Source organism: Impatiens glandulifera, chromosome 3 (assembly GCF_907164915.1).
Source record: "Impatiens glandulifera chromosome 3, dImpGla2.1, whole genome shotgun sequence".
Lineage (NCBI taxonomy): Eukaryota > Viridiplantae > Streptophyta > Magnoliopsida > Ericales > Balsaminaceae > Impatiens > Impatiens glandulifera.
Genome location: NC_061864.1, coordinates 61,911,151 through 61,923,733, shown reverse-complemented (window position 1 = coordinate 61,923,733; position 12,583 = coordinate 61,911,151). Strand labels below are relative to the sequence as shown.

The window sequence follows — 12,583 nt, the reverse complement described above, 5'->3', positions numbered from 1 at the left end:
CAACAAAAATATATACTAAATAAATATTTATATATATTTAATAATAAATTTTAATGTATTTTTTAATTAATTGTGAACGAAAATATATACATATATATTTAATAATAAATTTTAATGTTTATTTTTTAAATTAAGTAGAACTAGGGCTGAAAATGAGACGAGCTGCCCGTGAGCTGCTCGCGAGTAGCTCGGTCAAAGCTCGACTCGAGCTCGGTCAAACTCGAGCTTGAGCATGCTCGAGCTCGACTCGTTATATAATCGAGCCGAGTTCGAGTAGTTATATACTCGGCTCGAGTACTCGACGAGCTACTCGAATATATATAATTTATATTAATATATTTTATATTTAATTTATATTTTATATTTTATATTTTATATATATTTTTTAATTTATATTTTATATTTTATATTTACTTTTTATAATATAAAAAATTGTAATACTTTAATTAAATATAAAATATGAGTATTAAAATATAAAATATAAATTTATACCCTAAATGGCTAAATCCCTAACGGGCACCCTCCCTCTTCATTCTTCTCCAGTTCTCTTCCAAAGTCCAAAATCCCTAACCCTAACCTTTCTCCTCCAAAATCCCTAACCTCTTCTCCTCCATAGTTCATTCGGACAGCCGCCAACAAAGAACTAGGTTTTCATCAAACGAGAAAGCAAACGTCACCAAGGAGCTCAATGCAAAGCACCGAAAAGTTTTCATCGTTTTCCCCTTTTTTATTTTCATTTCAATTTCTTCTTTATTCTCTTTCGATCTTGCATAGATTCGATATGTTATACTTCCGATCTGTCAACAAAGAACTAGATTCTCTTCAATTTAATATCTGCATTTAGGAATCTTGCTAATATGAATACTGTAATACTGCATTTAAGTCTGTACTCTGTAATACCTAAATCCCTAAAGACCACTTCTGTAATACTGTAATACTGTCCCAAATCAAAGGTTGAACGAAATTGGTATGAGTTATCTTCAATTTAATGTCTGCATTTAGGAATCTTGCTAATATGAATACTGTAATACTGCATTTAATGTCTGTAATACTGCATTTAATGAAATTTTCTAATATTACGTAGATAAGAATCTTTACACCATTCGTGAGGTTCCTTTTACAAATATTCGGTCTTTCAACAGGTAATCTCTCATGCTGCTTCGTTTATATTTACAGTTAGAAAGTATGTTTTTGCATTACGTCCTTGTCATATGATATAATTCTAACTCATCATATATTACGAATTTTTTGGTGGCTTTTAGATCAATTATGTCCGTAGATGGTGTAGCAGTTGTAGATGAAATTGAGAGCAATGAAATTGGTGATGAACTTCAACAAGATGAAACAATTGTTTCGCATGCTGGGGAAGAATCACAAAAAAATCAAGATCCAGAAGAACATGAGAAAGAAGGTTTCCGTATCAATAAAAAAAGAAAAACTTCAAGTGTTTGGAATGATTTTGAATCTGTTACAGTGGCGGATGGAAGTAAAAAGGCAAAGTGCAAGCATTGCTCTTCTTTTTTATCAATATGCAAAGGGTCTACAACAAGTCTTTTGCGACACAGTACAAACTGCATAAAAAAGAAGATAAATTTGAGAGAAGCCGAACGACAAATGAAGCTAAACTATTTGCCAAGTGACTCAGGTTCAAATTCTCTCCCTTATTTACATACTGGAAAATTTGATATGGAACAAATGAGAGAGGCATCTGCTAATTGGGTTATGATGCATGAACATCCATTCACCATTTTAGATGAGGAAGGATTTAATTTGATGATGAAACGAGGGATGCCGGAATGGAAAAAAAATTAGTAGAGTTACATGCAAGGCAGATTGCGTTAAGATTTTTGAGATTGAAAAAAATAAGTTGAAAAAACTTTTGGAAAGTGTTCATACAATCAGTTTGACAACTGATTGTTGGAAATCAAAAAATCAAAAAATTGAATACATGGTTATTACAGGCCATTGGATTGATTTTTCTTGGAAGTTACAAAAAAGGGTTCTAAGTTTTGCAAATATTCCACCACCAAGAGGGGGTCTTCAGATTTCTGATGCTATTTTCAAATGTATGAAAGAGTGGGGTATTGAGAATAAAGTTGTAACAATTACTGTTGACAATGCTTCTAATAATGATGTAGCTATTCGGTATATGAAAGATACCATTCGAAGGTCTAGAACATTGCCATGTGATGGAAATCTATTCCATGTGCGTTGTTGTGCACATATATTAAACTTATGTGTTCAAGATGGATTAGGGTGATTGAAGATATAATTGGTGATATTCGAGAAGGCGTGGAATATGTTAATCGCTCAGAGGCAAGGCGTGTACAATTTGCTGAGTGTGTGCAACAATTGCAGTTAAAAGATCAGAAATTGATTCGTGATTGCAAAACAAGATGGAACTCTACATTTGAGATGTTAAGTTGTGCACTCAAATTTAAAGAAGCTTTCAAAATGTTCAATGAACGCGATCCTTTCTATGATTGTTTCCCTTCAGAAGAAGGTTGGAAGAAGGCACGGAAAATTTGCTCACTGTTAAAAGAATTTTGGACAGCAACACACATCATTTCAGGTAGTGAATATCCCACTTCTAATTTGTTTCTTCAAGAAGTTCAAAAAATAAAATCTACCTTGGATGGTTTTGAAAATGAAGACAAAATTTGACAAGTATTGGGGTGAGTGCAATTTGTTGATGGCTTTAGCTGCAGTTCTAGATCCAACCAAAAAAATGTTAGCAGTTGAGTTTTGTTTTCCAAAACTTTATTCCCATGGTGATGCCCAAAGAAATATTTGTAAGGTTAAAGATGCTCTTGTTAGCCTTTATGATGTCTATGTTGCTGAAAATGCTTGTGAAAGGATTTCTCGTTCATTCCATTTGGAAAATATTGGCTCTTCCAATTCTAATACGACTCAACGTGATTCTTCCTCCAATTGGGATGACTTTGATGCTTATTGTGCGGAAATTGAGACTTCAGAGCCTTCAAAATCTGAATTATTAGACTATCTCGAAAAGGGTCGTTTGAAGAAGAGTGAAATTCCTAAAGATTTTTCATGTTTAGATTGGTGGAAAATGAATATACTACAATATCCAGTGTTATCAAAAATGGTCGCTGATATTTTACCTATTCCAGTAAGTTCGGTAGCTTCCGAAGCAAAATTTAGTGCTAGGACGAGGGTCATTGATTCTTATCGTTCATCACTTTCTCCAGAGACGGTGCAAGTTCTTCTATGTGGAGGAGATTGGCTTCGACATTTGCATGGAGTGAAAAAAAAATACGAGGGTAAGTGAAATTTAATATTTTTTATTTTACGTTAACATATATTATTATTTGAATATTAATTTAACTATATATTGTTTTTTTCAGAGAGATAAAACTTATCAAGAAATTTGTCTTCCGGAATCCAAATAAGGTGTTATTTTTTAGTTTGGACTTTGGAAGTTTGGATTAAGTAAGTTTGGACTTTGGAATGTTGGGAACTTTGGAGTTTTGATTAAGTAAGTTTGGTTGTTTTATGTTGGACTAATTTAATATATTGTATGTTTGGACTTTGGATTTTAGATATTTTTAGTTAGAATGATTATGTTTTAAGTTGAATGTTTTAATGTGTAATGTTGTGTGTTCTATTTGATTTTGATGGAATGTTTATGTTTTAGGTGAAATGAATAATTCTATATGTTTATTCATTTTGTTGTGATCTTTTGATATATTGAAAGTGTGAAACTATTTAGTTGATATGTTTTAATTTTGTATGTTTCGAGTCGAGTTCGAGCTCGAGCTCGAGCTATAAATCGAACTAATCGAGTCGAGCTCGAGCCGAGCTCTTGAGCTCGGTAAAATTCAAGTTAATCGAGTCGAGTTCGAGTCGAGCTCGAGTACTTGTTTTGAGTTCGAGTTCGAGCTCGAGCTTTAATTTTGATACTCGATCGAGCTCGAGCTCGAGTTCGAGCCGTTGAAATTTTTTCGAGCTCGAACTCGAGTAGACCTCTACTCGAGCTCGACTCGACTCGTTTTCAGCCCTAAGTAGAACTATGTGTGTGACACTTCTACTTAAACTCAAAACGATTCCAAATTGAAACGAACCTATAGACCGTGACTTTTGGTCTCTTAAGATGACTCTTACAACTAGGTTACCTTAATGAGTTGTAACCCCATGAATAGGCTCCCCATCCGTAGATTAACACATGTCTAGATCGATGTGTGGTAATACGATGGAATACATCACGAGGGGCTCGAGGTTTGATGCGTTTCAACCTTGGTTTGCGTGTCAGGCTTCTTTTAAAAGAAAATATTATTTTAAAATATTTTTAAAATAATGTCTGGGAGCTTTGGAATTAATTATGTAAAAATAATTTATTTTGTTCAAATTTTAATAATTTGGGGGCAAATAATAATTTGGTCAAAACACAGTTAAATTAAATAAACATAACTAATTTAAAAAGATTATTTATTTGAAATCAGAGTCGCCAAGTGATTTTATGAAAATCAATAAAAACATACATGTATAAGTGTATTTATACCATAATTTTTGCAAAGGTTCGTGTCTTAATTAGTTGCGCTCGGGAAATGACTTTCGCGCTATGTCCTCCGCTTTCGTCAAATGACGACATTTACTTTTAAAAAAATACTTTGACTATTAAAACTTTTATTTATAACATTTATTTTCATCGATTTATAGTCTAGGGGTCTAAAACAAGGATATGTTTAGCTTGTATAAATAATTTTACAAAAATATTTAAAAGGGCGTACATGCGATTGCGTAGATATATAACTCAGAAAAATTATAGAAAAATATCAGAAAAAATGTTTAAATTTAAAAATATTTCCAAAAAGGAACTTAGCAAAACATTGGTTTAGGAAGTATCCCATAAATATTATAATATTATTTTCTGACCATTCGGGATTATTTGAAAATGGATTTGAGTTCCAAAATTATAAAAATACTTTTGGAATTTGAAAAGTGGAACCAAACAGGACTTAGGACTCGAGTCCTAAGGTTTGGGTCTAGTTTGGTGGATCTAGACTCGGTCGAGCTCAATCTAGACCTTGGACTGCTCGGTCTTAGACTTGAGATGCTCGGTCTTGTTCTTTGGTCCTAGGGTTTGAGATGCTCTGTCCTAGGTTAGGATGGAACTCGATCCTAGGGTTAGAAAAATCGGTCATAGGTTAAGTTAGAGCTCGGTCCTAGGGTTAAAAATATCGGTCCTAGGTCAAGTTAGGGCTCAGTCCTAGGGTTAGAAATATCGGTCCTAGGTCAAGTTAGAACTCAGTCATAGGGTTAGAAATGTTAGTCATAGGCTAAGAGGAGAGCTCGATCCTAAGTTAAAAAACTCAGCCAAAATCATCGGTCCTAGGTTATAAAATCATTAGTCGTGGAGATCGGTCATTCCTAAAGAACATTGGTCCTGGTCCTCGATCGGTGTTGAAGAACACCAGTCATAATTCTCGGTCGGAGGCTAAGTTTTCTTAGTCTCAGCTTTTTGACCCGAGTTCATTTTCTCATTCTCAATTGAAGAACGGGATTAGGGATTACTAGTCCTAGACTAAATCCTTAGGACCGTGTGTTCTTATTTTGTTCAAAATTTCAGAAAGCTATAACTTTTGATTCAAATCATAAAATGATGATCTCTAAGCTACAGTTAGTTATATGATCGTGAAGAATAAAAGCCCTAACATAAATCACGGTTATTGGATCTTTACAAAGATCAATTTCAAAATACTATTTCTAGCTCAAATTTTGGGATTTTTCAAATTAGGCCATGTCAAGGCCTGCTATTTGTTCCATTAGTGTTAAAATGATAAATATAGTTGAACACAATCAAATATGAAAATCATTCAAACATTAAAATAGTTTTTGAAGATTGAATCAAAATCCAAAATTTTCATAAACATAGTTTGATCAAACATGATCAAAATGATGTTACAGTTACATGGAAATTATCTCAACACATTAACAAACATGTAAAGCAACTAAATGAATCAAAAAATTCAGATTATACTCAAGAACACAAGATTTTAAAAAAATCAATTTTTATGCTTAATTTTTAAACATGCAGTGATCAAACGTGATCAAAACGATGTTACAGTTGCTTGGAAATCATCCCTAACACATTAACAAACATATATAACAATTAATTGAATTAAAAAATTCAGAATAAACTCAAGAATACATGATTTTAAAAAGAATCTAATTTTAAACTCAAATTTTGAATAATATTGATTTCATCTGATTTCTTTTAACAGAATGTCATACACGATATATAGAATGATTCTAAACAAATAAAATTCATAATCAAGTTCAAGAATAGATCAAACTCGATCAAACAAAAAAGTTTGAAAAAAATTCTAAATTTTCATAGTTCACATTGGGAGAAGACAAAGTGAGTTCTCCATTATGTTGGGGGGTCTTTAAATGTCGGTCTTTATTTTAAACGGGCGGGTGTAGGTGATGATAAGTTGAGAGGATATGTTGATGTTGATTTTTTAGGCGACTTGGAAAAGAGAAGGTTCCTAACGGGATATGTATTTACCCTATTTTAATGCTCGGTACGTAAGTTAGAAGGCATAATTACAATTCGTATTTGCCCTTTCAACAACGGAGGTCGAGTATATCACCATGACGGAGGACGTGAAGGAGGAACTTTGATTAAAGGGTCTTGTGGGTGAATTTGAGGTGAAGCACAATAAAGTGGATTTATTTTGCGATAACAAAAGCGCCATACATTTGTCCAAGAACTCGATGTTTCAAAAGCGCACAAAGCACATCAACACTCGACTTCACTACATTTGAAATGTCCTCATTATGATTGATACTAATAATATTCATACTTTATCAGATGATACGCCTCCTTTGTTTATTTATATCAATGAAAATGAAAAAGTTTGTGTGTATACATTGAAAATAATAGAAAATTTTGTTTATACAACATTCTCACAATATTCTTAGTCAAAATATTATTTATTGAATTCTTAAAACAATTTTAATTTTTTTGTCCATGAAGTCTTTATAAATCTGTTGTAGTTATTTACCCCGAACTTTCAAACTATCATCCTTACAAGCACCATACAATTAGAAGCTTAAGAACAACGGCCAATGGCTAAACATAATTCTGATTAAATTTTAACTTTCTACAAATACTCAAATAGACAATTAGGAATGATCAATCAATAAATATATTAACAAAAGGCAATAGGCAATGACAATAACAATGATCAATCAATTCACAATTACGAGAGCTAATACTCGAGAGAGAGAAACAATCGATGAAAATCAAAGTTATTTTAAAATAATATTTTTGAATTTACAAACATGTGAAGAAGTTCTCTACAAACTCCAAAGACATTTCTAGAGTTTTGGAATACAATAAGCGATGAAAAATGTAAGAGGTTGACCACGTGGTCGGACAAAATGCCCCTTCGTATGGTTATGAAGTCGGCAATGACAAACAATTCGGGTATTACTTACTTTTTATATTTAAAGTTATGTTTTCGTTTGAAGAAGAACTTGCGATCTTTACATTAAAAATACAATTATCTAACAAAATGAGTAGGTTGAGAAAAAATGTCTAAATTATTATAATTTTTTTTCACCAAACGCATGAATCGTGTTATAAATTCAATTATAATAACATAAATGTCTGTCATAACAATATTTTTATTAATTTATAGTATCTAAAATATTTTTTTACTTGTGCTTCACATTTAATTTTTTTTTTAAAATTAATTTATTATTCAACATTGAAATGGAAAAATATTTTATTTTTTAAAATGAAGATATGTGTTTTATATCAACTATAAAAATTATATTTTATTATAAAATTGGGTTTTAATATTGACTATTTAATATTGATATAATCGTAAAATTAAAAAATGTAAATAAAAGGACAAAAGTCAAAGGAAATCTTTACTTTGATTATATTTTCTCCTTACTCAAATTTATAATATTTTATTTTTTTTAAGTAAAAGATATTTATTTTAGGATTTTATTGACAAATTTAATATGAAGTATAAAAATTTTATTTGTATTTATTTATTTATTATAATATTGAGTTTAATATTAATTCTGTAATAAATCATTGATAAAATTATATAATTTAAAAAAATGTTGGTTACTCTTTTATTTATAAAAGCCCAAAAGAAAGGCCCAAATGAAAGCTTTTAGTAACCCTAATTATCTTTATTATTTTATCTCGTCCGCCGCCTTCTTCTTCATCTTCCCCTATTTATATTGTTCTCTCAAAATTGGAATGAACCAGTTCGATCTCTAGTCATCTTCTTCCTCTCATTATGCGAAGATTCAAAAACCATGGTAGCGTAACTCTAAAGAAGTTTACGTCTACGATGGTTTATATATAACTTCGAGCTTTGGTGTAAAAGGTATTCATCAGCCTGATCTCAAATCTATTTCAGATTTTATGTCTCTTTTCATAATTTCCTACATTAGCTAGCTTGATTAATTTGTTCTTTGTTCTTCACAGATTGCTCATTTGATGGATGCAATTATGCAAGTCATTGACGATCTTACAGCTTGCATCTAAGCATATTAGCCTTTTGAAGAACTCTGGTAGTATCCATGAGATGAAATTAGAATTCCGTTGCTAATTTCAAGTTCATACGGGTTGGATGATACTGAAGAAGGATTCGAACACTGGGTTGAATGTGAATTGCAAGTATTCACCAGTTGTCTCAGTCTGGTAATGGAAAATGTATGTTATTGATAATAAAATATTAAATGTGTTTCTGATAATAAGAGGATATTTGATTTTAGAACTAGTGAAGTTGTGTAACATATTGATCCATGTAATTGTAACCCAAATGAAATAAAAGTAATTTAGTTGAATGTGTTCTTCAATTATTTTTTATGATTTTATTATTGTTAAATATGTTGAATGTGTTAACCCAAATTTGTTGGAATTAGTGTAATTGTATTTGAGAATCCTTACATTAAGAAAAACATAAATAAAAAGTCATGTTCATTACTTATTGTAAGTAGATTCCAAGATAAGTTTTTACTGATTTTAATACAATTTTAAATATTAAGATATTAAATAATAAAGATTGTATTAGTATAGTTAAAATAAGGATAACAAATTTTTTAATAATATTTATATTAAAATATATTAAAAATTTATATTATTATAAAAAAATAATCTTACTACTCTTATAAAATATAGTAAATAAATAAATATATTAGTAATTTAATATATTTAATTATGTTTATGGTGTTCGGGGGCAGAATCAGGGTAAAATCATGATGGGTCGGGGCGGGAATCACAAATACCATCCTCGTTCGGTTTTGAGGAAAAACCGTCCTAAACGGGGAAATTCGGTTCGGTTTTCACGGGGCGGTTTCAAATTGACTCCCTAGTTAAAATGATGATTTTGATAAGATAAAGATATTTTTTTATTTTTTTATTAAGATTTGAAGGTTTTGATATATATAAATAAAATAATAAATAATAATTTGATAAAGAGAGGGGAAATTTGATGAAATGGCCCCCATTACAGGGGAAATTCCAAAAAAGGCCCACGCCTGCTAATGTTGGCAAAAATAGCCCTTTTGCCCTGCGAAATGTCAGAAATACCCCTCCGGCCAGATTTTACGCTTATTGACGCGAATTACCACTCACACGATTTAATCTAATCGCGTGAGTTCATCAACGCGATTTAGATGAAACGCGTGAATGGCAATTCGCGTTTTTCAATGTACGTGAATTACCATCCACGCGTTTCATCTAAATCGCGTTGATGAACTCACGCGTTTTTAGATGAAACGCGTGGATGGTAATTCGCGTCTTTAGTCTTATATATAATTTTTCGGCCCTAATTTAAAACAAAACCTCCCCGATTCTCTCTCCCACTCCGACTGCGGCCGACTTTCCATTCCTACATCCTTCAACATTCATCAAGATCATCGTTCCTCAACATCATCGTTCCTCAACATCATCGGGATCCTTCCAACATCATCGTTCTTCAACATCATCAGGTTAGTTTATAGGGCTTAAAGTTTAGGTTTAGGTTTCGATTTATATTATACTGTTTATATTCATGGATATGGATGTATTTAGGTTTAGGGTTTGGTTTTGATGTATTTTATGTCGTTTCCTATATATATATTGATGTATTTAGGTTTAGGGTTAGGTTTTGATGTATATTATACCGTTTATATTCATGAATATTGGTGTACTTAGGGTTTAAGATTTGGTTTTGATGTATATTATGCCGTTTCCTATGTATATCGAAGTATTTGGGTTTAGGGTTAGGTTTCGATGTATATTCTGCCATTTATATTCATGGATATTGTTGTATTTAGGGTTTAAGGTTTGGTTTTGATGTATATTATGTCGTTTCCTATATATACTGATTGATTGTTGGTTTTTCTATATATACTGATTGATTGTTGGTTTTCAATTACATGAATATTGTATGGTTAACTATTGATGTATATTATGATGTTTATATTATAGATATTGTAGTATTTAGACCAGGAGCTGCCGTTGTGGTTTTCTCAGTTCGTTCAACAAAATAGTATGTAATAAAATGGTTGTTAATAAAATGGTTTTCTCAGTTCGTTCAACTCCTTTTTTTTATAATATGCAGGCAACAAACACTGTTATGACCTTATGTCCCAATCAATTATCACCTGAAAATAATGTATGTTCTATTCTCTCTACTATGTCCATATTAACTAGTTTTGTATGTAATAACCATTATATTATTGTTTTACACAATTGTTGATAGTTGAATTTGCTCGCACTTTTGGTGCAAGGGTGTCTCCGAAGTGGAGAGAAGATGTAACCCATGTTATTGCTTACACTGATCCCAATGGTGCATGCGGCCGAACTCAAAAAGTATTGAAGGCAATTCTGAACGGGAAATGGGTCCTTACTATTGATTGTGAGTCTCTGTTAACACGATTCTTTTCATACATATGTCTGTTAAATTAATATAAAAATTGTTTTGTGTAGGGATAAAATCATCATTGAAAACCCAAAACTGTGTTGATGATGAACCTTATGAGGTTAAACATGATAATCATGGAGCCCAAGCTGGTCCTTGAAAAGGCAGACTTCTGTTGTTGAATAATGTGAGTTTGGTCTTATTCCTCCTATCTGTACTTTTCTTATTTTGCTTGATAACTGAAATTATTTTCTTTGTTTGTTTTTCAGCGTTCGAAACTGTTCGACGGTTACATTTTTATATTTATAGGGAATTTCAACACACTTTACAAACAGGATTTCATTGAGTTAATAGTTGTTGGAGGTGGTAGTATTAAAGAATCGGATAATCCAAATTATCCATTTGCTGAGCCAAGGGATGCGAAAACTATAATAGTATATTTCGAGATATACAGCAGGTGTCGACCAATTGAAAAAGATTTTGATGTTCTTCCCGACAATTGGCTTTATGAGACAGCGACTGCTATGTCATGGATATTGGATGAACATGTTGCTCCTCATACAAAGTTGCTTCAATCTGTTGATGTTTGTGATTTGCAGCATTTGCTTACTTAATTTGGAGTTGTTTAGACTTATTGTTCTTCTATTTATGGGTTATTTATGATATTTATGATATTTATGGTTTATAACAATACTTAATTTGGATATTTATGATTTATGGTGGTTTATATTACTGAATATTCTTCTATTTATTGTTTATTACTTTTGTTAACAATATCATAACTTATGCTTATTTAGAACAATCCAACATAACTCACGCGTATTGTGTATAATCACGCATATTCGCTTTCTTTGTTTACAACATAACTCAAACAACAAGGAACAAGGAACAATGTTGTTATTCACGCGTTTCATCTAAAACGCGTGAATAAACTCACGCATTTTAGATGAAATGCGTGAATAGCATTCCTCGTCTTTCAATTAACGTGAAATGCATTCACGCGTTTCATCTAAAATGCGTGAGTTTATTCTCGCGTTTTAGATGAAACGCGTGAATTTCAATTCTCGTCTTTCATCGTATATAATATTTTTGTGCCCTAATTTATAACAAAACCACGAATCACTAATTTCCCCTTCTCTCTTCTCTCGCTTTCGCCACTCCGACTCGACCCTCCCCTGAAGAACTCGACCACGAGCAGCAGCAGCTGGCGACTACGACGACACCATGAGACCCTCCCCTGAAGAACTCGACCACGAGCAGCAGCAGCTGACCCACTACTCTTCGTTCTCAAAATGGGTATGTTTATTTTATGGTTTTTAGTGATTATGAACACTAGGTTAGTTAAATTATATTTTAGCTAGGTTGTATTCGAATGAATGGGAATCAATACTATGTTGTTATTCTAGTATTAAGGTTTAGGTTTGCATGCTGGCATAGTGTAGCTGATTCACGCGTATTTCACTCACGCTTATTGATTCTCACTCACGCGAATTAAGCTTTGAGGTAGAGTTTACTGGTATGTTTCGTGGAGATACAATGTTCCAAGAATTAACCACAAGTTTGCTTCAATGGACCTATTGGATAGGGAGCTCTTATCCCATTAGATTCATTGAAGCAAACTTATGGTAAAAAGTTGTGGCATTGGATTTCCTGAAACTCTACGAGCAAACTCTCCTCGGTTATGG

At 32.1% G+C, this 12,583-nt stretch overlaps 1 protein-coding gene and 1 long non-coding RNA gene across 2 annotated transcripts; both read left to right on the top strand.

Moving 5' to 3' along the window:
- The first annotated feature begins 1,948 nt into the window (after window positions 1-1,948).
- LOC124930575 (zinc finger BED domain-containing protein RICESLEEPER 1-like) lies at window positions 1,949-3,289 on the top strand. Its single transcript, XM_047470907.1, has 3 exons — window positions 1,949-2,145; window positions 2,247-2,514; window positions 2,654-3,289. Exons 1-3 carry the CDS (start codon window positions 1,949-1,951, stop codon window positions 3,287-3,289), a joined length of 1,101 nt encoding a protein of 366 aa, XP_047326863.1.
- Window positions 3,290-8,177: 4,888 nt separating this feature from the next.
- On the top strand, window positions 8,178-8,845 carry LOC124928667. The gene is made up of 2 exons (XR_007098573.1): window positions 8,178-8,375; window positions 8,477-8,845. It is a non-coding gene; the product is annotated as an uncharacterized LOC124928667 (long non-coding RNA).
- The last annotated feature ends 3,738 nt before the right edge of the window (window positions 8,846-12,583 follow it).